The 27,729-nt window shown below is 38.5% G+C and overlaps 1 protein-coding gene across 3 annotated transcripts in view; it reads right to left on the bottom strand.

Moving 5' to 3' along the window:
* Positions 1-1,535: 1,535 nt before the first annotated feature.
* The window catches only part of Tdrd3 (tudor domain containing 3), a 126,453-nt gene continuing 100,259 nt past the window's right edge, over positions 1,536-27,729 (bottom strand). For 2 of the 3 annotated variants that reach the window (XM_029468708.1, XM_029468709.1), the window contains 2 exons: positions 7,474-7,598; positions 1,538-1,782 (listed from right to left, as the gene is read on the bottom strand). In XM_029468708.1, the coding sequence (XP_029324568.1) occupies positions 7,482-7,598 (117 nt within the window). In that variant the 3' untranslated portion in view covers positions 1,538-1,782; positions 7,474-7,481. Of the gene's footprint in view, positions 1,783-7,473; positions 7,599-27,729 lie in introns of all 3 variants that reach the window. The other variant, XM_021181871.2, reaches the window with a different exon arrangement.

Raw genomic sequence — 27,729 nt, 5'->3', positions numbered from 1 at the left:
GTGTGGGATTGTGGCAGTATTTCCACTGATTTCTGAAATGGTCCTAAACAGACTGCCATTCTCTATTATACATTTATGCAAAGTGGTGGTTGCAGCATTGACACTTATAAATCAAAATATTGATCAAGTTGGTAAATACCAAAGCTCCTCTATATCCTTCAGAATCACATACTCAGCAAAGATCATATCTTTAATTGTCAATTCATCTCACTTTTATTTTTAATAAATGGTAAAATGAATATGTATCCCAAAGAACTGTTAGAAAATATTTGTCAGTGAATATCTGGATTATATACCTGTGTTTAAGTCCTGAGGAGAAAGGGGTCAAAACAGAGTAAGCCCAAGAACCCTTGCGTGCTCTAAATGCTCTCAGACTCGTTTCTTAAGTCCTTCTGCCTCTTCTCTTATTAGATTTTCAAACTCTTCAGAACTACTATAGGCAACCTGTAGACACACATTAGAGTCATTTGGAAATCTTTAAAAAGAAAATAAGAACTCAGACCTACGCCCACTGTGATATTCAGAAATAAAAGCCAAAAGGTACTGCCAGTCACATCTACTAGCAAAGGTGGGTTGAAAACAAAGACTTAGTAGGCCCTGAGAGAATGTAAGTCCTTCACTTTCATCCCCTCCTCCTACCTTCTCTTCCTCTCCCCATCCTTGTCTCCCTCCCTTCTCATTAACTTAATTGATCACTTCTGGCTTCAAGCTGGTATAAGAAATCTGCCCACTGAATGAAGAGTTTGTAGCTCAGGTAACTGTTACCAGCTCCTCCAGAACACCCACCCCTCCTCTTCTGTCAGGAGGCTGCAGCTCAGATGCCTATGCTCAGCCTCCAACCCACCCCCGGGCTCCTCCTTCTAAAGCTAAGGGACTCAAACCTAAAACACTGGTGGAATTTCTGCTTACAGGAGGACAAATTGTCCAATGCATGTACGTGTGACCTAGGCTTCATTTTCAGAACACACTTCATTGGGTAGCCCTCACCTACCCGATGGGAACTTCCAGGTACCATGTGGGGTCACATGTGCTAAGTCTGTTCTAGAATGAAGCTGACCACAGGGAAATCAGAAATGATAACTACAAACATCAGTCATTCCTAGCATTTCAGAAAGATGCATCACTAAATTAAACCAATCCTGAAACTCTGCTGATGTAGCCATGTGGTGGGTCAGTCAATACCCTTCTGTGATCTGGGGCTATAGGATGGCTTCTCTTGTTACTTGCAACCAAATACATCCTAAGAACACAATTCAAATGTAAAAGAAAGGGTATACCTTCTTTCAAAATACACCTGTAAAAGCCGTGAGGGTGCCATAAACAACAGACTTCCCTGCTCAACTCTTCTGCTGTATTTGATAGCTGTTACCATATGAATAACTGCTAATTCTATCAATACAAAATATGGTAAGCTATACAGTCAATATACTATGTCATTATAGGGGGAAGGCTTCCATAAGATGTTTTATAAAAGGGGACTAGTATGGGACTAATGTCAGGTCAAGAAAATAACAGGCAAGTGAACCAGAGCAACATATATAACAATGCAATGCTTTTATTGATGGCAGAAGAAGTTTTCCACTTGTAAAGATTTTGCTCTATTGAACTCAGTATTTCCCCCCATTGCCTTGTGTAAATTGAATCGTTTCCCTAATATCTGCCTTTTTTTTTTCTTTCTCCAAAAATCATATCCAGCATGTTGAGTCTCTCTCTGAAGAAGTGGAAAATCTATCAGTGGGCTTCCAAGATGTTTCAGTCAGTGGCTCTTCCTTCACAAAAGCCCTGTTTCAAAAGGAAGAAAACAAAATTGAACCTCAGATGATCTCTTCTATACTTTATAAAAAGCAGAACTCTGCTGAAACCTTTTTAAAAATATCAGATGTTCATATAAATATCTGTAATCTCAAACAGAGTGAGTTAGAAAAAACAATCCCATTCATAAACTTAAATCTCTATAAAAAGCAACATTGTAACATCAAAATTTAGGCTGGGCTGTGGTAGCATATCCCTTTAGTTCCAGCACTCTGAAGGCAGGCAGATCTTTGAATTCAAAGCCAGCCTGGTCTACAGAGTGAGTTCTAAGACAGCCATGACTACTCAGAAAAGTCCTGTTTTGAAAACCCAAAACAAAAACCCCAAATTTAAAAACATTCAGAATTCTTTTTCTTTTGGAAGTGTTTATCTGTGGTGTTGCTAGATCCTTTCTTATTAGGTACTGACTGCAGGAACTTATGAATTAAATGAACAGCTCCTTCACAAAGGAAGACATAAATGAGAAGCAGTCGGCCAGTTGGGCTCTGCACCCTATCCTACCTTCTTCAATACTTTCTCAGGTCTGAGACGTCTGACATGAGGCAGTCCACCTAGGTCATTTATCATTTACTTTGGTCTGTCATTTGTACCCTCCCTCTACCTGTTCCCTGCCTTGTTACATTACTGTATTTTTTAAAAGTTCATTTTCATTTCTTTGAATGAGTGTGTGTGTGTGTGCATGCACATGCAGGTGTCCTCAGGGGATACAATAGGGTGTTAGCTCCTCTAAAGCTACACACACAGGAGCTGTGATCCTCCCAATAGTGATGATGGAACTGAACTCAATCCCCTGTAAGAGCAAGTAGCAAGTGTTCCTAACTGCTGAGCCATCTCTCCAGCCCCGGGTACCACAGTATTTGAAACCACAAAAATCAGTGATGAGAATATAAGAGCTGAGATAAATAATGACAGATTTGTTGGGTTAGCATCATAAATGAAACAGTGCTTGGGCAGGAATAGGTAATCTACCACTGGAAACATTTAGCTCCCAAGTCTTTCAAAGTAAGCAGACTCCTGACCAGAAAATAGATTCCTCCAGGTCTTGCTTTCTTTAATTACATAATTATGTATGTGCATGATGGAGGGGTGGGGTAGCATGTGTGCACCATGGCACACATGTGGATTTCAGGAGACAAGTTTGCAGAGTATGTTTTTCTTTTCTTTATGTGTTTGTTTATGTTCCAGAAACACAGAAACAGAGACCCACGTGGTCAGAAAAGCGCTTTACCCACTGCACCATTCTGCCTGCTTGAGCTTTGGACACTGATACTCTTATTTAATGCCAGTCCTATTGGCATCCCAGGCTAACAGCTCTGTTTGTGAAGATTATTTTCCTAATTCTTGATATAAAAAATTCTGCAAAGGCAATGCTGCACAAAGTTGTCCAAAAATAATCTATATTTTAACATATACCTTTTACTAGCTAAAAATGGTGTTAAAAGTTGGACCTTCAAGACGAAACAGTCACAGGAGCTACAGAGAACTATTCATTTCAAGGTCTCTGGTTAATAAACGGTGAAGACTGTTCTTCCATTAAATAAGAAACTAGGACCAAAGTTCAGAATGGGCTCACAGTACACATTGCTAGTCTTCATAACACCAAGGAGGTCCAGCTCATCTGCCTCAGTTTCTCTCCATAGCCCAACATGCAACTTGAACGTAGGCAGTGGATGAACCAGGTTCTCTAGTCCTGCTGAAAGCCAACAGCAGTATTTCTTAAATTCAGTAGTGATCTTATTCTTACTCGGAAGTTCACCATACCAAGCACATCACATTTGTAATACAATTTGTAACTCCAGTTTGTAACACAAGAATCAGTAAGTATCCCTAACGCAGACTTTGGGTTCACAGCCTACTGGAGCCACTTGCTGGGGCCTACTGTGCAGCCAGTCCTCTCCACCCGTCCTCCAAGGCATTCTCAGACTCCACCGTACAATAGGCTCAGAGACTGGTGCTGTGGATTGGATAGCCCCTGCATTCAAGTCATAGTATAAACTCCTCCTATTGTCCAAAGATCAGCCCGTTCTACTGCCTAAAGAGCTATGTATAAACTCAACTTTCTATAGCCACTCCCATTTCTAAACTGCATAGAATAATTACAGTCGGGGCTGGTGAGATGGCTCAGCAGTTAAGAGCACCGACTGCTCTTCCAAAGGTCCTGAGTTCAAATCGCAGCAACCACATGGTGGCTGACAACCATCCGTAACAAAAACCTGATGCCCTCTTGTGGAGTGTCTGAAGACAGCTACAGTGTACACACATATAAATCAATCAATCAATCTTAAAAAAAAAAAAAAGAATATTTAAAAAAAAAAAAGAGCAATTACAGACAGTGTCCAGGAACTAGAATTTGGGGACTTTCGGGGCTGAATACCCTCCAATCTCAGGTCTGATTTATCAGCACCTTTCCTCACACCTGGAGCTGTTCTGTTACTCCAGTGACTCCCTTCTCTCACTGGGCCCTGTCTCAGAGCTGTGTGTCTCGTGAGTCTCTAGTGCTGGCCTTACAATGAAACCCAGGTGGCTCAGGTGTGTCTCCATCCTGGAGAAGCAGGCAAAAGGGTTATATAAAGAGTTTTAAAAAATGTTCCTGGGAAATAACATGCAAGTACATAACTAAAATTCTATGTCATTCATACTTCAGGAAAATACTCAAAATATAAATGAGTGGATTTTAAAACTATATTTTTGGAAGTGATAACAGAAATGCCTACATTATTTCTCACCATCCTAAGTAATTGTTGAGAAAAAAATAGTACTTGAGTACACATAACTTCATATTTATATTTATGGAAAGTTAAATAGCTGACTACCAATATGCATCTTCTTATTGGATGTATAAATTAACAGAAACTTAAGGGAAGTGAAAAGAAAAAATAAGTCTTCAATTTTGTAACAAGAACAATATGTTACTGCTGAACTTCCCATTTAAGATCATTTCTCAGAAATATTTTATTATATTATATAGGCTTTAATAATGTATTTTTGAGTTATAATACAAAATTTTTCCTAGCCAACATTTCATGTCTTGTTCTCTTTACGTTTACATAAACTTTATGGCAAAACTTTCTTCCCTGAAAACAATCCAAGCCACGCAGGCTTCTGGGCCATGAGAAAGACTGACTTATTAATTTTCTTTTGTTGCTGAGTACAGAATCCAGGGCCTACCACATGCTAAGTATGCAAGCCCTACCAGAGCTGTACCCCAGCATTCGAGATGAAGTTTTAACTTAGGGGGCATAAAAAGTAAGACTGGGATACTTAAGTTGATTAGGAAATGTTTGCATTGTATGATTTGATATGGTTAAGCCACAATTACCTCAGGGCTATGGTGTATAATGTATTTTTAAGCAGTATACTCTTTTTCAAAGAAAAATTTCCATGGAAGGAACCTAAACATACAAAATACATGAAAGAAACTTCTAGAAGGCTAGGAGGGCTGAGCCCTCCCCACTGGGTGCATGGTACCTTTCCCTGCCTTCTCTACTTCCAGCCGGCTCCATCCAACCCATTCCCATCAACACAAACAGCAGCTCCAGAAATCTGACACCCCACTGAGCACCTTTAGCTTCATTAAAAACTGTTTTAAGTGATTTAAAAATCCCCAGAAAGGAGGAAAAGGATCTCTATTTCCATTCACTTTAAAGTGTCATTTAATTGTAAACACAGGGAACTTATTTTAAGGGTATATATTCAATCTTCTATAGTGTTTAAGCGCCTTAAATCCTTGTATATACTTTGATTTTGCTTTGAAAAAAAAATCCTGAGAACTGGTTCCTGTGTGCTACAGAAAAACGCCTAGAGTTATGCAGCAACTCCTCTTTGATCTGTGTGTGGGTCAGGACTGTTTGCTTGATAGCCTTGTTCTGAGCTCCAAGAAGAGGCGGTGATAAAAGGGAAAACGCTACGCTGGCTGGCTCTGACGGGTCAGAAGTCAATTAACACTGGGCTCTGGCTTAAGGCAGACTGAGATATGAAGTTAAATGTTAGAAAAGTTCTGTGTTTATATTAGAATATTATAAGTAGGTTCAAACATAAGTTTGGGGAAGCTGAAGGACACATAGCTCAGGAACACTGAACTCATTCGGTACCAGGAAATGTGAATAACTTATATGTTTAAGGATATTTCAATACATTTAAAGCATTATTTAACTTACATCAACATAAAATTATTGAGATAATTTCCTTTCCCCCGCTCCCTGAATGTTTTTTCCTTCCACTCAAACCATACCCCAATTCATGCTCTCTGCACTTGAGAGACTCCACAGCCATTGCTGGTCACTGATCAGGAGAAAAATAGATCCTGACAAAAACCTTAGCAGAACTAATTGCAAAAGGAGGAACTGAGAAGAGTTCCTAGAAAATTGTCATTCTTGCTACTGAAGACACTGGGAAGAAAATATAGTTAAGTCCAGAAGAGTCTGCAGGACAATAAAAACCCAATGGGAAATTCGCTTTAAATTCTCCCAAAGTTCTAGCATATTGGGCTGAAAACAGTAACAAGGCAGGCTGGTTCCCAAAGGTGAAAGTATTTCCCTCCAAAAATATATTAAGAAAAAAAGGTCTTTGTCAAGTGTGTGATGTCCAAGACTTTGCTAATCTCCTGACTTTCCGCTCTCTCTCCCTAGTGAAGACGATTTTCAGACAGCTCTTCCTTCTGAAACGGGTACAAATGCATCTAGATAAGCAAACAGCCTCCAAGTCAAATTAGAGTAAGAGTCATGTTGTCTTTCTGACCCCTGATGGTACACTGAAATATCCCCTCTTCCTTAAATACACTCAAGTGGGTCAAACAGTATAGGCGTACTGAGAAATGAGGCATATGCTCGTGTATTTATGGATTCTAGCTCTGTATCCTCAGATTCGAGTATTCAAATGGATTAACTGGAAAACCCAGAAGAGAGAGAGGGGACAGCGGGAGCACGGGGGATGGGAGAGGGAAGAAGTACACAGGGGGAGTCGGAGTCAGGAGAGGAAGCGATAGAAAGAGGATAGAAATGCAGTAGTCATGTATGAAATTCCCCAAAAACAATAAAAATAAATGTAATAATAGTATAAATGGGAGAGAGACATAGGGAGACATAGGGAGACAGAGGGGGGTAGAGAATAGAGAAAGTGTGGCGGTTTGAACCAGAATGTCTCTAGTAGGCTCATATGTTTGGAAAGGATTGTGAGGTTGTGGCCTTGCTGGAATGAGCATGTCCTTGTTGAAGGAGGTGTGTCCTTTGAGATGGGCTTTGAGGTCCAGGTCCAGTTTCTTTCTCTGACTATCTTATGCATCAGATATGGACTGCCAGCTATTGCTCCATCGCCATGACTGCACACTGCCACACTCCCTGCCATAATGATCACACACTAAGCCTCAAGAACTGTAAGCAAGGTCCCAATAAATGTTTCTTTTATACCATGCCTTGATCATTCTATCTCTTTACAACAACAGAACAGTAACTAATATAGTAGGAGTGGAGCAATGTATTTCTAGAAGGATTTATGGGCAAAAGCTGGTGGGAAAATGGCATATCATACTGTCAACTGGAAGCTGCATCACATACATGATCAGCCTTTTCTATCTGCATCATGAAACATCAGTAGCTGAACTTGTATTGAACACAAAGTACGTATTTCTTTACATGAAAACTATCTGGCAAATGTCAGTTTTACCTTTCACGTTAGTTCCGAGCTCGAGGAGGTTGGTAAAACTGCTGCGTTGGCCGAGTAGACCTTCGTGGCTGTCCATCACCTCCTCTGCGGAACTCAATGGTGTGATCATAGGTGCCTTCTTCTTCCTATTTGCAAGAAGAATGATTTAGTATGTTCAAAGTAGCTCTGCCTTTCCTAAGTTAAATGTGGCTTATAATCTTCATGTTAATATACCTTCATAAGCTGTCAACAGAGAGAGGCAAGGCTAAGGGGTAAAGGCAGAGATCTTAAAGGAAATCATTTCCAAATATCACATTAAGTGAGGAAAAGTGAGGAAAACAGAGACGATCAGATATAATGTTCTTGAGTATTTCTTCTGAATACATTTCAGGTGTTTATTAAAGAAGGGAGTTTTCCTAAGATACCAAAAGGGTCATGGAAGAGCCAGAGGACATTCACCAACTCTCTATCTTCATTTGATGAAATCTCCAACGTTAGGAAACTTACATCTAGGGACAGAGAAAATAATAAATTGGAATGGAGGTGGGGTTATGCAATTTAAATATACAAAAAGCTTCATGCAAGAGAAAGCATAGGAAAGCATTTATCCCGCTCTCTTCCTTACTGGGAGGGGGACCTACGAGCTCCAGAAAGAACACAGGTACATTAGGAGACTCTGATTAAAGAGCGAGCAGAGGAAGTAGAGAGTTCATTATAACACTGGAAAAGGTCTTACAGGCAACAAAATATCGTCAAAAAGCACACTGGTTTCTTACTGAGTGCTGCCGCCCTGGCTTCTGTTTCTCTCTGTGTGTGCTTTCTAAAAATTAATTCAGCTATGAATTAGGTACCCTATCAGAAACGGGGGGGGGGGGGAGACAGGCTCTCAGCTTTATTTATGCAAGAAATAGCATCTATTTTTACTGAGTAGAATTTAAATTCCTACTAAATTGTCAGAGTACAATAATTTGCATGATTTTGGAAATTGATTCTTTCTGCCTCCTCCTCATGTTTTGAAGTCTTTTTTTTTCCTCACAGCTTTCCTTTAACTCTAATAATAACATAGGAAGTTATAAGAAAGTTGGAGTTACGTTTCTTGAAGTTTCATGTATCCTACCACTGTACTGCAACCGGCCAGAACAGGGAGATGATAGACATTCTGACTGAAGAAATTCTACTTCCTCACAGTGACACTTAGTGGTACACAGATTAAACACATGAACATCTTTCTCCTTATGAAGCATCCTCCACAGCATTCAAAAGAAAGCAACAAATTCATTACTTTTAGGAAGGACACTGAAGTCCAAGAACTGTATAAGACAGCTAAGACTTAACTTGAATTCAAACACTGCTGTTTAAATTTGTCTCCATCTGCATGTAGAAGAAATGAGCTATACGCCAAAAAATTAATGATCATCTTCAAGGACCTGTCATGCCACAAAGAATAGTGAAATCTAACAATTCATCTGATGTTAATTCAATAGCCACTTTTTAGAGAAAAGTGTCGGATAGGCTCTCCTTTCCCTAAACCCCTTTCAAAGGTCAATCTCAAACAGTTTGGATTTGGAACTCAGCACAGCAATTAAAATGCAGGAAGAAAAGTGAAACGTTCTTGGGAAAGGAGAGAGCTATCGTTTTATTATTCTGGTCACTGTTCTGAATGATAATTATCAAATATTACTGCAAATTTGAAAAGGAGATATACTTAATTTTATGACAAATGACAACACTTAAAGCTATGCATATTAACTGAAAAGGATGAAGATATATCTGGTACTTTAGGAAAGGAAGTAATTATTGCAGGAATCAGAATAGAATGTTAATTTTCTCTACACTCAGCTGCAGAACTGGCTGAGAACATCTGAAAAGTCCTTGCTTTACAATGAACCACATCGTTAGATGTTAGACACTGCACGTGCTGAGCAAGTGCCTAATAAAAATGATATTGCTATTGAAAAGCTGTCTCTTCTGGCCTTAAAAGATTCAGACTGTACTCACTAGAGCCAATTAGTGTTATAGAGATGACCAACCATGAAATTTCTTTCACATAATTTGATGTCTTCACAAGCTTTTTATACAAAGTAGCAGTCAAAAACTGAGATTCTCATAGCTTACTTTTCAATTACTGTCAAAGGCAGTCTTTGCTTTCATTAACTTTTAAGATTCTCCTGCAGTGCAGCTGAGGGCAAGCATTGTTTACATGCAATACCCAGTACAGTACAGGAGGAACAGAGAGTGTTGCCTGCATCCTGGCCTTACTTCAGACAGCATAGTTCTAGTTATAAATGAGGCGTTTGACCCGTCTCTAATGAAATCTACCCATTGCCATATCCTAACTTCTTCCTTTAAGCTTCAAAACTCTATTACAGATTCCAAAAATTATTTCATAGTTTATGAGCATATTCACAACAACAACAAAACCTGACACTGAATTAGAGCCAGTACCATCCCAGATTTTAGATTGGATGGACATATCTGTCAACCTTGAGAGATAAAGTTACAGAACTCAATACAAGAAGTACTGGTGGGAATATTTTGTTTCTGACTCTCAGCAAATTTCTTTATAAGGCTTAGAATAACTTCATGTGATAGAAACATCCAATGTGATCTTCACCTAAGCTTTTCAGACTTCATATTAGTTATTAGGACTCTTAACTTTTGCTTACTTCAGCTATGTTATCAAATAAAGTCTGCTTTCAAAGAACAAAAATTCAAAATGAGCCCCTTTTCATACTTATATTAACTAGCTCACTGAAACCTTTTATAAGCACACACACACACACAAACCACACACACACACACACAAACACACACATACTCACAAACCTGCAGGAACCAATCCGGCAAGCACATATTAAATGTATTTTGAAGCAAAGCAAAATAACCAACAAAGATGACATTAATAATTTTAACAAAAAAACCTGACAATTTATAAGTACTTCTCCTCTGTATACTGTGTCTTTGGCCTCTCACTGCATACTGTGTTTGGAGAACACACATCCAATTACATATGTTCCACCTGTAAGTGAACTGTTCTATGAAACTTCACTATAAATTGGTCACTTGGAAACCCACAAGTAGAAGTTTTAAACATTCTTATATGACATAAGAGAGAAGCTGCATAAGAGAGAAGCTGATGGATATGGAGGTTTTCTAGGAGCTGCTTGGTCTTTCTGTACAGCAAAGGACACCAGCACTTGAGTGGACAGTCAGTCCACAGAATGAGAAAGGGTTTTCTAGCTATATAGAGAGTTTGGATCTAGAAAAGATTTTTCAACTTAAATATCACAGCAAAAAAAAATTTTTAAATGAGGCATGCATCGACCTAAAGAGAACTCTCAAGAGATAAAATACAAATAGCTGAGAAACATCTTTAAAGTGCTCAACATCCTCAACCATCAGGGACTTGCATATTAAAATTATGTTTCTCTTATCCTAGTCAGAATGGCTAAGACCCAGAAAAACAAATAATAGCAAATGCTGGCATGGGCGTAGGGACGCACACTCACTCACTGCTAGGAGAAGTACAACCTGGTGCAGCCACTAGCAAAATCAGTATGAGGCATCTCCAAAAAAGAGCTGAAAAATTATCTACCACATGATCCAGATGCACCACTTTTGCCAATACACCAAAAAGACTATCCCTTACTATAGAGACACCTGCTCATTCATATGCACTGCTGCTGTGTTCACAACAGCTAGGAAACAGTCTACATGTCCATCAACTGGGGAATGGATACTCAAGATATCACAAATTCAAAGAGTCAAATATTACCCAGCTATTACGAAAAATGAAATTACGAAATTCAAAAGTAAATGGATGGAGCTTAAAGCAATCATCTTGAGGGAGGTAATCCAGATCCAGAAAGACAAACATTTCATGTTTTCTCTCATTTATGGATGCTAGGTTTGAATCTTTACCTAAGCATTTCATTAGGAATATCCACAGAGGTCAAAGGAAATAAATAAGGGTCCATGGAGAGGGCAGAAAAAAAAATGTAGCAGTATAAAAGGTTAAAAGGAAATTATGGCACAGAAAGGGGTAAACTGTGGTGGAGGAGGGCAGGAAGGGTAGAAGAAGGAAATTGGTAGGGATAAATAAAACTAATGACTTCTGTTTTCAGAAGTCACAATATGGAAACCTACTACTATAGAAGCTTCCTAAAATGTATCTATCTACATACATTTTTGTAAAAATTGAAATGAGGTTGTCCTGGAATAGGGAAATAATGGTCCCAGAAGAGACCAGCTAGCAAACGAAACACTCAGTGGCAAGAACAAATTACTTCTCGGGAATCCTTGGCCAGAGCCGTTCCAAAGGCCACCAAACACTGTGGGCTGCTGCCAGTGATCTTGGTTACTGCCCCCCAGCCCACCCCACAGGGGCTTGACAGTAAGCCTGCACTGCTGAGGACACTACATACTTGAATCACAAAACATGGGGAAAGCAAGGAAGTGCTGACTGGAGGCTTTACAGTGGATTTAATAGTATACAAATGAAGTTCAATATATTTAGTGATCTTTGAAATGTAAGCTATTTTACATAAGACTAATGCGTATATGTCTCTTATAGTGATTCATATGCAAAAATCTACTTTACAAATCACTAGGCTATACTTTGCCTGCCTGATCAGATTATAGTTATAGGAATATAACCAAATTTAAGATGAAACCTAAGCAAGCAGCCCTTGTAAGGACAAACATGCTTTTACAAAACATTACACAATAGACTGCAAAGTTACAATTAGAAATGCTGTAAGTGATCTGTTCATAAATTGATCAATTAATATGTTACTGTATTAGAACAGGTGGAAACTGAAATGAAGGATGACTCAGCTTTATTTCCGTGAGGTTTGTACACAGTCAGCCTAAACACTTACATCCTACCAACACTAGTCTTTAGCATTTGCCTTTTTTGAGACATGTTCTACTCTAGCACTGATAGTTCTAACACTGAACAGCGAGGCCCATGATATCTTAGAACTACAAACGAGAGGGCAAAGTTGTTGTGAAGAATAACAAACTAAGGCGTTATTATTTATGTAATTAATTCCACAACCTGAACGAAGGCCCAGGCCCCCTTCACGTTCCTGGCTTCCCCTCTGATATGCTTCCCAGCAGTGACACAGACATCACACACTTCAGGACCCTAAAGGGCACTGGAGAATGTATGGACAGAGTTTTGTCGTTTTTGTATTGTTGCTAATTTAGAGAATAAATGTGGTGCTCCTTTTCTTCCAAATGAAATCTTGTATTACTACCAGAGTAAAACAGATGGGCCCAGGGTAAGCAGGGCTGCTGTGCATATGGGTGAGCAGTGCCCTTGCCCTTCCCTTTCTCAGGGCTACCACGCTTTGGAACCTGGGAGACACAAACATTACAAACTTGACTCAGCTTCCCTTTGGCCATATGCTACAGACTACAAGGTGACGTGGCTAGGAAGAACAGGAACGGCAGCACTGTCTCCAAGTGTTCACATGCAGGAAATTTAGGCCCTATAAATTGCCTCATTTGTTAAAAAGAACTCACCTTGTGTAGCTAAGTAGAGAAATTTTTAGGTTCAAAAATATGAGATAGCTGTTACAATACAAAACAAGTATAGCAAATGTTATCCTGAGAATGATTTAGCTTAGGATTAAGGACTTTCTCAGGAAATAAACACCATTTTAAAATAAAATGAGGTAGGACATTCATCTCCCTTCTTCCATTTTTATGCACCAAATCTAGTAATATTTTATTTAAAGTAAAACATTTTATGGCTAAAGAGAAGGAGAGAACATTAACTGAAGAAAGAAAAAACAAATTCAAAACCTAATTACCAAACAACTATTTCTAAATGTACGACACATACATAATAACACTGTTTTCACTCTGACAAAATATGGAATTTCAAAAGGACTGCGGACCGTTTCACTGAACCAAAAAAAAATCACTTCTGACTTTTTCTTTGTAAAGACTTTATCCCCATGAAAGGTGTGGTGGAGGACACCTGGGCCAGTCTCAGCTACGGAGCAAGGAGGAGGCCAGCTGGAGCACGAAAGCTCTTCCTAACTAACCAAAGCATGTAAGTGCATGGATAGATATGAATAAATAAGTGCCAAACAAATTTAAATTTCTTAAAATCATATTAAATGATATTTAAATTATATCGAAATTGAGGACTCTATAGGGCAACACAAAGTCATCTGAATATATATGCAGCTAAAGGTTTCTACTCCACAATCTGCCAAATAAAGCACAAGGTAAGGACAGCAATATTGTAACACGGAGTGACAGCCAAAGCCAATACAGTAGCACCATCATCACTGTGTGGACTGACACCGGCAAGGTTTTCTTCCCTTTAATGCAAAGTAAACCAGCTGCTTTGAGCAGTCTAAGCACCCAGGAAAATTCACCTCAATATCAAAAGATTGTACTGTGTCTTAAGCCAGAAAAAGGAGCTTTTGAAAAGAAAGAGTAGGAAACTTAAATAATAAAAGTCATGGGCCCTCTTCAATACAACACTACCTTTATGCATATCTACAATTTGAAATAGATTTGGGGTATGTTACCTTTGGTGTGTGGCATGTATTTATTTGTAAGGTTTTTATAATAAAGTCTCTAAAATTAAGAAATAAAAAATGTAGACGGGCATGGTGGCACACACCTTTAATCCCAGCACTCGGGAGGCAGAGGCAGGCGGATTTCTGAGTTCGAGGCCAGCCTGGTCTACAAAGTGAGCTNAGCCTGGTCTACAAAGTGAGCTCCAGGACAGCCAGGGCTATACAGAAAAACCCTGTCTCAAAAAACCAAAAAAAAAAAAAAAAAAAAAAGAAAGAAAAAAATGTGGTTGGATGTTTATATTACTGTAGCCGGGCATTGTTCATGTTACTTAGTATTTACACTAGTTATTTGAATTATTTCATCTCACCATTTTCTAGAAGAATGTGATGCTCCGAATAATTTGTTCCCCAGTATTTAGTGGCCATCTTTCAGCAAGACTGCTCACCTATACAAACTATAAGTCTTTATTTTGAACAACACGGCATTTTATTAATGTTTCTTGCTTTGGATAGCTTTAACTTTGACTGTGTTATATCCTCCTTTAATTTGCTAGTAGTTTAATTTTTCTAGGTTCATTTTTTAAACATCAACATTTTTCAGCCTTACTGAGAATATTTGAAAACTGAGTTATACATATTTAAAGTGTACAACAAAATGAAACATGTACATGTACCCTGAGAAATGGTCACAAGCCAATGAACATCCCATCACCTCATGGTTGCCATGCTCCTGCTGGGTCGCTCTGTCCTGTCTTTTCTTGTAAAAACAGTGAGAAGCCATTCAGTGAGCACTGCGCAAGTGCACAGCACACGCGTGCTAACCATCACCACCAGGTCGCACAGCCACAGGGCCCTGTCGTTCGTTCTGCACAGCGATACATTGATCTCTTTGAACACCTCCTTATTTAACCTGACCCTTGATCCTGGAATCACTGTCCTATTCACAGGTTCTTTTAATTAACTTGGACTGCATTAGATCCTCTGTGTGGATGAAAACATAAACTCCCACTTTATGTAACATACTTTTAGAAGATTTTTTTAAAACATGAGTGCCTGTGTGTGGATTATAAACCTGTGAATTGCAGATCCCCACAGAATCCAGAAATGCATCCTGCGTCCCCCTGGAGCTGGAGGTACAGGAAGCTGAGCTGCCACATGGATGATGGATCTTAACTACTGAGCCTGTAATCAACCACGGTGTTTGTGTGCAGAGCAAGAGCAGTAGGCACTCTTACCGCCCAAACATTTCTCTAGTTCTGAGCATAACATCAAGAGTCCCAAGCTGTATGATTGTATGATAGCTTCAGCACAATCATCATTTAATGGCCACTATTTTTGATGCAATACTACAGCTAAATCTAAAGGATTATCCCTTAGAAAAAGAAAGAAAACCATCTCTCTTGAAACCAACAGGCTTAATAGGTTACAGACTTTCCAGGAGTCTGAACAGGAAGTGTATACCTACTCTAAAGACATCAGCATGCGGAAAGCTTTCTATAAGAGATTCTGTACTGCAGCAGGATTCTCAAGAGCTCTATCTCTTTAACCAGGTCTAAATCTTGGCACAGAGTCCAGCATGTCCAAGGCTCACTACTTCACTATCCATGCCCATCAGGTTTTTGAGTAGGAAATGATAATGGTGTGAGTATAAGAGAATTATATGAGAAAATAAAGATGCCAACAAATAGGCGATGCATTTGACATTAAACCAAACTGAGTAACTGCTAATCAAATACATGCTTCCTTCAACTGAACTACATAGATTGAGATACTCTGCTGAAAAGTAAATAGAATATGCATTACATTCTCTATATACCATAGTAAATAAGTTATATACTTTATAATGAGCACTAATTACAGGTGACGAGCTCCGGTTGTACTCTCCTAATTTATATTATTCTTACACTTTACAATAATAGGCTAATATAACATAATTTAAGATAATAAAACTAATTCTGTGGAAGCAGAAATTGCCAGACTGCTTTTACTGCTTAAACACCAAACTGGCTTTTATTGTAAAAATTCCTTTAAGGGACCAACTGAAACAAGATACATATGGTATGCTACAGGGACATGAATACAGATTTTAAAAACTGAATTAGAAAAACACAAGAATAACATTTTATGCCTAGTTGATAAATTATAGGACACATCTCTGCTTCTTAAAATGTACTGTAGTCTGAGGGAGGAAAGGGATATTTAATGGAAAATGCTTCATAAAATTATCAGTATCATAATTATATATCACAGAGAAGTGATATAAGAGTCTGATGTTTTCTCTCCTTTATTAAGAATTAAGGAACTTAGATGAATAAAAGTGTAATCTTAAAGCATGTACAACCTCAAGTATCAAGCCAAATTCTTGGTGAAATATACACAACAAAAACTTGTGCGTGACAAACCATGGTCATTTCTCCTAAGTGAAACAAGGAAACATACATTTAAAACCACTCATGTAGGCTGGCTCAGTCACTTCGGCTGCAGTCTGAGGAATGAGAGGTGGACAGAGGCACAGCTTTCCCCATGGCACAGGAATTGAGCTGGTATCTCCCTGAGGTCTGGGCCTAGGCACTGGCAACCCTGCCTTTCCTACAAAGGAAGGCAGCACTTTTACAACTGCTGACTGGGTTTTCCGGCCAGGACTACTTCCCCCTCCATGTATCAGACTAGATGAATGATTTTACCTTTCCTCATTCTTCCAGTAAGAGTCACTTGTCCAATGTCATTATTTCCAGAATCTCCATCATTGAATATTTTTAGTACTGACTATTCTACATAACTTGCTCTTTGGGATATCACTTCAAGTATGACTTGTCTAGAATATACTATTAAATATTTCTCATGAAGAAAGTGCTCTTCTCTCCTTGACAAATATATGAAGCAGTTGCTTTACAGCTTTTATCAGCTGTTCAACCAGTTTATTTGTATTGTGCTTGACACTGAGGAAATCCTTACAATGGACTCCCAAGGCTAATTCATCATTTTTTGCATACTCATTGAGGACTCTTTCCCAGACCTAAGCACAAAGCTCTAGGTTAAATAGAGCTGAGGTTTATGCACAATACTCTTCTTACTAGTATATTGTGAATAACTGTGCACAACATATTGTATAGCCTTCGGGAGATGTGTCAGCCTCCATTTTTGCAGAATGGTGGAAGTCAGAGCACTACTACCCAACATCTAGGCAGGCAGGTACAGTACCACTGAACCTTGATGTAGCTGCACTAGCTCACAATACCTTCAGAAATTGAAAAGACATCACAGCAAAGATTAAAAGAAGAGCAAAGATTGCTCTTCCAGCAATGGGCAGTGTGAGAAAGGAAGAGGTTGGCTGTCTATCTACCCCACAGTTCTAACTCTTGCCTGCCCTTGAGAAACACCGGCTGATACTTCAACCAACACTCATCTTCATTTCTGTACTTAAATAACCTAAAGATTTACTCATGTGTTTGATCTTCTAGAGGAATAAGATAACTCAGTTGACTCTTTGTGAAAACATTGGTTGAAAGACATTTTGTCAGACAAATTTATAAAAATAGAAGCTTACCACGTTGATGAAAATGAGTTAACCTAGCGTCCAGCTGGGAGAGTGCGCGTCCTTTACTCACATCCAGAGGTGAACTGTGCTCTGTTGTTGCAGAAAATGTCAAATCTAAATCAGTCCTTCACCTTAATAGTGTGAGGAAATTTAGGTAAGTTAAAGGCTCAGAATTTGTGCCTGCGATTTTGTGTGTGTGAAGTGGGGATACTGCTATTTACTTCATAGGGATCCTAGTATGGGTGTTTTGTCTGTCTGTATATGTGCACCACACATGTGCAGTGTCCACCGAGGACAGACAGAATCAGATCCCCTGGAACCAAAGCTACAGATGGTTATGAGAGAGTTCTGGGAGTTGAACGTGGGTCCTCTGCAAGAGCAGTTAGTGCTATTAATCAACATTACTAGCAGACCACAACCAATGTTTGTTTTCACTTCATCGACAAAAGTCTTTTTCCTCTGTGTAATATAAAATCCCCTCAAATGAACATAAGTTGTGTGTATTAAAAAGTAAATAGGCAGTAAATAGGCAGATGAAGTAATACATGTTTGCAATCCTATCATTAAGTCAGGAGGGTCAAGATTCAAGGCCATCCAAAGCTACAAAGCAAGTTTCAGGCTACTCTGGGCAATGTGCGACTCTGCCTCAAGATAGATAGATAGATAGATAGATAGATAGATAGATAGATAGATAGATAGATAGATAGAATTATTAAAAACATAGCAAATAGATCAACTGGATTAGAGGGAATAGCCAGCTATTGGTGATGGTGTCTAAATCACAGGGCAATTTGCAAGGCAAATGATAACAATGACGCTCAACAAGAAACCAGAGACTGACTTTACAAACCCCTGTCATAGTATAAAATCCATGATTCAAATTCTGGAGCTCAGGTCATTCTCTTCCCCCCAGCTTTCTTAGTGATGGGCTTTGGCATCCATTACCACATCCAACAACACAGTCGTCTTTAAAAGTCATTTCCTACCTCACTTTCTTGCTTTTTACCTGAGATATAACCCCGTCCCAACACCCCCCCCCCACTACCACTGCCTAAGGAACAATAAATACAGCAAACAGCAGAATTTAAATCACCTCCCCCTAACACACACATCTAACATTTGGTATTGAATGGGTTGATATCTGGTATCAAGATAAGCTAAAAAAAAAAGATACTGTATGGGGCTGAAGAGATAGCACAGGGTGAAGAGAACTGGCTGCTCTTCCAGAGGCTCCAGGGCTCGATTCCCAGCACTCACATAGCATGATGGCTCAAAGTCATCTGTTAACTCCAGTTCCAGGGGAGTTGATGCCCTCTTCTGCTTCAACAGGCACGTCATACATATTGTGCAAAGTACCCTAACACCTAAAATAAAATTTTAAACAGGAGACTGAAAGATGTTCATATTCTCGTGACCATATTAATATTACTGGCAAATTCTGAAAATTCTATTTCTAGAGGCATTTTCTAAGTGTCTCCGGCCACATATGGTCAATGCCCTAGAGACTTTCAAATGAGTTCCCAGTAAGAACCTCGACTAAAAACTGGATGCGTGGCAGATTGCTAGCCTGTGCTTAATAAACACAGAAAGGCTGTCTCGCTTGTACATCAAATGTTTTTCAGACAGGTATGAAAAGACCAGAAAAAGAGGATGAACTGTCACAAAGCAATTCTTGTTCAGTTTACTTGCTTTTGACTTTTCCAACTGAATACACAATGGAAAGTTATAGGAAAATTATAAGACAGACTATATCTATATCTATCTATCTATCTATATATAAACAGCTATGTGTAACTTTATTACTTTAAAATAACTATGCTGATATATTTTTATTCAGGCCTAGAAATTGTTTTTATTCACTAACATATATCATAATATTTCATTGTGATATTTCTGTCAGGTAATATTTCAACATTTTTATTTTCAGACGATCACGAAGCTTTCAGTTTCTTGCTTTAAGGATGGTACTGTAATCCTGATATTGACTCCTTGGAGACATTAACAATTACAGAATGACTGGCTGTATATTTGAGTACTCTGAAATCTTGGGGTGGGAGGTGGGGTGTCAAAAAGACCTTGTCAATCCCCCCTGCCTTCAGCACTGTATCAAGGTCCAGATTTCCCTGCGTCCTTGACAGCATGGATGTACCATTAAATGTTTCCACTGACTGGTAAGTCTAAACTGTGGTGTTTATTGTGTCATCCTGCACTTGTCACCACAGTTCCGTGATAAAAGATGGCACTGATACTTCAGCAAGAAACCATATGAAGTATAACTCAATGGTTCAAGGCTAAAAAATAATAATAATAATAAAAAGCAGAATTCTTAATAAAAACAATCTAGTAATGGTATGAGTGTGACTATGCTGGATGGGAATCAGGCATTAATGGCAAGCAAACGGCAAGTAAATGGCTACTGTTATTTACAGTGCCAGACCAAGCGTTCCTGGACTGTAGGAGAAGTTGGACCAAGCAGAACTCCATGCTTTCCTTAAGCACTATAAGGATCACTCGGTCTGAAGTGTGATCCAGAAAGCATATCATAGTCCGCAGTCTCATGCACCCTTCCCGACTGAACACCCAGAGAGGCGAGCACTATCACCTAAGGTGGCTGACGGTAAGGCAGCAATTTCCTAACACAAGAAGCTCTACCATGGACTCCTAAAAGAGCTGACCAAAGCCAGAGCTATCAAATCTCTTATCTCTTCTCCACAATTCTCCTCAGGTTAAGGATCTAGGTTTTCAGTGAGACCTCTGAGGAACTTATTTCCACATAGAACATGAGAGGGAGGAACATTTGAGCTCAGTTTTCCCAGTCAACCGTTAACAAAGGAGGTGGGAACAAGACTAGAAGGCCTTCCCTCTAGCTACGTCCTTCTCGTCAACACTTCCTGAATCTTCATGCACTAGACTTACTCTTTGACGCTCATAAGCATGCAAATTCTGATTAAAGAGAGGTGAAAGGAAGGTGAGAAGGCATAAGACTACCCGCAGTCCAGTGTGAAGATTAGTCCATGTAGTTTTACACTGTGAGAAACATGCAGAGGGCAGGACCAATGGTTCCTATGTGGAGAGGGCAAGGGAGAAGCCAAAGTAGTGGAGTCATCTGGACAGCTTCAAGATGTCAGAACACTTGAGAGGAACAAGGAGGAGGCCAAACCCATGGTGATAAAAATCGTCTCTACAGATGTTGGGAGGCTACACATCACATTTATGTAGACCATATTATTTAATCCTCACAACATCCTGTAGTAAATTAAGACTCAGATATGTCAGGTAACTTACCCAAGGTCACACAGGCAGTAAGTGGCAGAGCCGGGACTGGAACCCAGGTCTTCTGATTCCTCCTGTGCACTCCCAGCTCCCCTGGAGCTGAAGCAGGGGCAAAAAGGGAGGTGGAAGTAATTTGCCCACAACCAGCCCTGCCCTGGCCCTTCTTTCAGAGGCTGAGCAGAGCAGACATTTTACTCTCTTTCTGCAACCCTTTCCACCAAATCCTTTCAGGTTAGAGCACAGAGAAAGAATCTCAAAGTGTTTGCCAATCTTGGACTCAAGAATGACAATAAATGCCAATGCCCAAAGTTACATCTCTCTACACGTTGCCACTTAGGTAAAATCTACTGAAATCTTAAAGCATCATAATTCTCACTTCAGAAAACAAAGTCTTAGTTTTGACCACTAAGTCTTTTTAAGGCAGTTTTGCTCACTGTTTTGTCTATCAGGTTTCATTACATTGAAATTACACTGTAAGAATCATTCTGAAAACTGATGAAGAGCCAAAACACCAACCTACCAGTAGTGTCCCATGGGGAGAAAGCACTTTTCCCCCATATAATGATCTTAACTCAGTGGTTAACACCATATTTAAAAATTATAATCATTAGAATGAAAATCCATGCACTGTCTTTTCATATCCCACATTTTCAACAGAAACATGTATTATTATTTTGATATAACCTATATTCTTTTCTATATTATGTCTAAAATACTTTTAGTGTTGTGTTTTAGAATTACATTTCTTAAGACTTTCTACTATCTAGCTTGGAGAATAATACTTTAACATCTTCTAAGAAAATATATCTTAATTCCTTACTTGCATTTCTAACAAAATATAAACAAATTCAATGAGAAATTGTATTTCCTTTTTTAATGTACTAAGAATAATAGGATACAAATCAAATTGCGTGTGCCTGTGCTACCTTTTCATCATTTCTGGACCATTTTGCAGCTAAGTGTGCACACATTTCAGACCCTAACTGTCTGTCATTATGAGAACAGGTGGGGTCACGTGCAAAGCATGCATTTATATAGATCACAGCAGGAAGTATAGGAAGGTCTTTGCGCCCAAAGCCATGAGCTGTTTTCTAAGCTTCCAACACTACTTTAATCAGACAGCAGAAGCACAATCTAAGCTGTAAAATATCCACTCGAAGAGTCAATCACTGGATACCTTCAAAATGAGAAGGATAAAGGGAGGACAGAAGAAGGGGGTGAAGGCTTGAATAAGGAAGAAGAAGAGAGGCAGAGAAGGGAGGTAAGCATGAGGGGAAGTCACCTAAAAGATACAAAAAGTTTAAAGGATCAATATCCTGAGCTCTTGATATGTTTAAGACTTGTTTCATATTTAAAATACTGATGTCTTTTGGACATCTTATCAGAAAACATATGTTTCTATACTTTTTACATATTAGTGCAAACTTTTTTTAACCTAAGTCTTCTAAGATAAGTGCTTATTATGTAGTCCTAAGACATTCATTAAGTGGTACTAAAAATAATTATCAACATTTAAAAAGATTATATGATCACAATTTTTAGAGTTTGAACCATACAGAGCTAAATTAAGCTAAATTCTAATCCCATACTTTGCAAAATAAGATCTTTGTATGTCATAATTCAAAGGAGTGACCCTAATATCCTAGTTATACCATCTGAGAAAATAAAATGTATTTATTCATAATTTTTAAAATACCAGAGATTGATTATCAAAAATAAAAAAAAAAATCAAGAGTCTCAGAAAACCAATATTGCCTTCCAAGGTTAATTTCTCTACACTATCCCTTCATGTGACATCCGCTCCAACAGCTGTAACCCCAAGCCATGCTGCCAGACTGTCATTTCAGTCGGATGATGATCTTACCAGTACTAGAGAGAAAACCTCCCAGTCACATAAACAAGCAACCTATTTTCCAAAATGATTACAGTATTTTACACAAAAATAACACAGTCCTTGGGAAAAATTACCATATGGAGCTGTGATGTTGAAGGAGTTTTTGATACTGCAATTATATTAATTACTCAGTAATTACTGACGTTCACTGTGTGAGTCCCAACTCAGTTTTTATATGAATTTAAAACTCTGATGCTATCAACTTTAGGAAAGATTGTACCTACAGTATATGATGACGTATTATTCATACGATTCCTTTTATATATGCTACCAGCTGTATCCAACAGTCGGTTCTGACTTGCTTTTTAAGTACTGGCAAGGAGGGTATTTTTTAAAGTAAGAAAACCCTTCCTCCTCCAACAGATCTAAGAAACAAACTATGAAGTGAAGCTCTGGATCAAGCATGCATCTGATTTAAGGAATGGCGCAAGGAACACAAGGACAGAGACGCTGGGAAGAAGACAAGAGTCTCTTTCCTAAGCGGCTCAAAGCAACAGCTTCTAATGAGTCAAAATGACAGCGTCTGAAGACCTGGGAGAATACACTAAGCGCTAGAAAGAGAGCCATGCTGATGGCTTTGCCGTCCCATCAGCCACCTCTCCACTTAGAAACACCCAGGTGAATTAACTGATCTGAACAGTTTATTTAGTAACCAATGGTAGCTTAACAAAATAATAGGAAGCCGGGCGTGGTGGTGCACGCCTTTAATCCCAGCACTTGGGAGGCAGAGGCAGGTGGATTTCTGAGTTCAAGGCCAGTCTGTTCTAAAGAGTGAGTTCCAGGACAGCCAGGGCTACACAGAGAAACCCTGTCTCGAAAAAAAACCAAAACCAAAACAAAATAATAGGAGCTAGATTGTTGGAGAAAAACACGTATGAAGATACCTCATTGATTGTAGGAATATAGAAATATTATGGTCAGTTTCCAGAAAAAGCCGTATTAGGAATGTTACAATTAAAAAAAAAAAAAGGAATGTTACAATAGAAATCTTCCCAAGGAACAATTTCTTAAAATTAATATATAAAAACTTGCAGAATTAGATAAAAATTAAAATAAAATCATCCTCTTTATGCAATAAAATCCAATTGCTAAAAACATGAGGACAGAAAGTGTCTTAAGAGCTTTTTAGAAAATATATTTTGTCCTTTGTTTAGAGAAGGTAAAAGCCTTGGGATGTTGGAGAACACTGGTTTTATATATTTAGGGGCCATCTTATAGATGGAAATAGGAAAGCTGGAGAGAGAAGCAGATGTGCTGCACAGGTTCTCGGGAAAGGGGAACTGCAGAATTCCATGAGCAAGTGAGTTGGTGAAGCTCTGTAGTTTAACTGTTTCTTGGTAGACGTAATGTTCTTATTCATTTGATATCAAATCAAGGAAGCTCTGTAATAAAAAACAGACTTAACTCACATTTCCCAAATTTGTTTAAGTACTCATGTTCCCAGAACAGAGTTGTGAAAACTAGACTGTTCAGGCGAGAGGTAGCTCAAGCACAGTGACGCTTTCTTAGGCTGCTGCTCTGAGCAGCTTGACTAGAACCTCTCCCTCCATTGTCAAGGCAACCGAAAGGCCTCTCACTGGTGCAGCAGCCCCTCTGCCTTCTGAGTGGAGCTCTGAGCCAAGGACAGGCCATGAAGGAGTCAGTCCAAGCTAGAGTGCAAGGAACACTTGCCAGGAGTTTCCAAGTTTAATGGAAGCTGCAGCACCAAAGTGTTTCTCACAGGAAAATAGGACAAGTCTGCTCTTCACTAGAGATATGATGATAAAACCTAATGTATAGGATTCTATAATAGATAGAGTAGGTCCAGAAAAGTATACCCAGACTGTGACTTAAGTTACAAACAATCAGCCTACCAGACTGATTAAAAAAATTGAAACAAAAATCAAAGAAAGAATGTTTTGGAAACAGAATGAAATCAAAGATTGCTGAAAATATAATAACATTAAATAAGGAAATACAAATAACATAAACATTTAAAAGAAATGGATTATTCATAATTCACTCTACTATAAAATCAAATATGTACAGTATATTCACTGCTCAATATTATCAGGATTTACCAACATCGCTAAAGACAGACCGAAAGCTGCACTGACAGAATTCAACTGAAAAGAAACTAAGCCTATGGCATACAGTGAGGGACTATATTGTCTGCCATTATAGATTCAGGTGAAATCGTCCAAAAATTCACCAGAAACTTAATTCAAGAAAATCAGACCTTCCAATCCAACAGAATCTATAAAATGAACTATCATTTAATATTTTTAAGGCGCATTCCTAACATAAGGCTGAAATTTCAGGAAATAAACTTAACAAAAATATCATTCATATTTATTTATTTTGCTACTTGATTTCCTCAGCAATAAGGAGATCAGCAAATATACTCTGTATATATTTGAAAAGGAATGGTAGCACTCACAAGAGTGAAATCATGGCTTCAAGGCAAACAGAAAGGCAATATTTACACACAGGCTCTCCTGCTGATTCAGGAGTCAGAGGGAAAGGAAGTGTACGTGACAATCCCAGGGACCTCAGCTGTGGCCCTCACCCACTATACGCATAAAAACCGCTTTTATGGAAAATGTTAAAAACTTATATTCACTAAATGATAGAGTCATAAATTAATTCCTTAATTAACCAACATGATATATTCATAAGCCTATACTTTTGGTTGGCATCAGTAAAGGAGAAACTTAAGGCATAATAGATTAATGCAATGTCTCCTAGAATTATTCCAATATGCAAAAAGGCAATTTTATGCTAACCTGATATGTGATATTAATATTTAATTTCTACCATAAGTTACTTTATAAACTCTAATTAAGATTAGGAACAAACCTGAGGAATATTATTAAAATAGCTTTAAACTAAGGCATCAGGGCAGGGTTGTACCTGCCATGTTACTTCACTTTGGGAGGAATCTCATCCTTCAGAAAAAAACCAAAAGAATACAATAATACAATCTACACTTTTACTGATCAATAAGAGGCATCTCAAATTAGTCTAAAACTGTTTGAAAAGGTCTTTAAATAAGATTTAAAGAGATCACAACATTTTTTTTAATCAAAGTTTTGACATACTTTTTCATAGATCCTGAAAATTATATAATCTCAATGATGGCATAAAATACCTCTGTAGTACACTCTGAGGGGGTTGTGGCTAAGCCTCAAAGTCTTCATAATATTCTATTTACTTTATCTTCTACCAATGATTCTGAGTTTCAAGGGTTATGAACAGTTTTAGGACTGTGTATTTGTGAGTATGGAGTATACTTATGGGTAAATAAAGTCCCTCCCCCATGTTGGCAGCTTTCATATCTACAGGAAAGGGCTGAATTACAGCCCACAACATCTAGTAGGAATCATTATGATGCTAGATAACAGATTAAAAATAAATAAATCACATCAAATGTAATAAACATATTAAAAGGAAGCTTAAACACCATTTGCAGTTCATCTGTGGAGTAATGTGTTACAGCATGCATGGATAAGGGTCCAATCACCAGCATCATGAAAATTAATTAAAAACATTAAAAGGAAGACACACGGATGAAGTTCTGGGTCCATAATTTAAAAGGATGTGTTAGGTTTAAACTAGACATACAGTTGCTTCTGACTTTATACCAAAAAAGAAAATGAACACTGTCTACACGGTAAACCTTGCAAGTTTCCCAAAATATGGTGAAAAAACAAAACAAGACAAAACAAAACATACTTTAGTGCCTTCAAAGGCCAAGGCAAATTTTGTTTTTAGGACTAATACAGACACTAACTTATCAAAGAATGTATAAGCAAGAATGGTAAGTCTATGATCAAACAGGCATTTGGGCTAAATACTAGTTGTCAAAGCCTCACTGTTACATAATTTTAAGTGCCTTTGAAGTTAATAATGTGTATAACAATTGTCGTCCTTTTAATGTCTCCTATGACTTTGATTTGCTGTACAAGTTGCACATCGCCTAATTAAATGACTCACATGCCTTGTCCTTACTCACTCAAGGCTTCTTTATTCTTTAGCTCACTGTTCCGTCTGTCCTAACGCCTCATCTCCCCTATCAGTATCTAAGTTGGGGATTTCCTTGTTCCTCTATGCTTTTTTTTAGGAAAGTATCTTTAGTGGAAATAATGACTTTTTATGAATGCTATTTGAATTTGAAAGAGTAACTTTTAAATGTGTTTTCCATTCAAAACTAGAGTCTAATTCCATAACTGAGGATAGTTATGCAGAATAAGTAGTCCCCTGTGATCTTGAACGTGTGAACTTCTTGTCTCAGCCTCCTGAATGCTGGGATTTCTAGCATATGACACCCAGCCAGGCTAAGTTTTATTGTTTAAATAGGAAGCAAGGCCAATCATAATACAATATACCTATACTTCTACCTACTCAAGATTGTTTAAGCCCAGGAGAGTTCAAGGCCAGCTTGGACAGCATGACAATATTTTGCATTAAAAATCCGAAACCAATTTGCTGAAAGGACCCTGATATCGTCTCTTGTGAGGCGATGCCAGTGCCTGGCAAACACAGAAGTAGATGTTCACAGTTAGCTATTGGATGGAACACAGGGTCCCCAATGGAGGAGCTAGAGAAAGTACCCAAGGAGCTAACGGGGTCTGCAACCCTCTAGGTGGAACAACAATATGAACTAACCAGTACCCCCTGGAGCTCGTGTCTCTAGCTGTATATGTAGCAGAAGCTGGCCTAGTCGGCCATCAGTGGAAAGAGAGGCCCCTTGGTATTACAAACTTTATATGCCCCAGTACAGGGGAACGCCAGGGCCAAGAAGTGGGAGCGGGTGGATAGGGGAGTGGGGGGGATGTATGGGGGACTTTTGGGATAGCATTTGAAATGTAAATGAAGAAAATACCTAATAAAAAATTATATATATATAAAAAAATCCGAAATCAAACAAGAAAATAGATATATTCATGAAATAAATAGAAAAACAGAGAAGTGTATTTTTATTTTCCATTAGTATTTTGTATGCCTCTGTGTGTGTGTGTGTGTGTGTGTGTGTGTGTGTGTGTGTGTGT

Source organism: Mus caroli, chromosome 14 (genome assembly GCF_900094665.2).
Source record: "Mus caroli chromosome 14, CAROLI_EIJ_v1.1, whole genome shotgun sequence".
Lineage (NCBI taxonomy): Eukaryota > Metazoa > Chordata > Mammalia > Rodentia > Muridae > Mus > Mus caroli.
The sequence above is the reverse complement of the archived record's forward strand: the minus strand, read 5'-3'. Positions and strand labels throughout refer to the sequence as shown.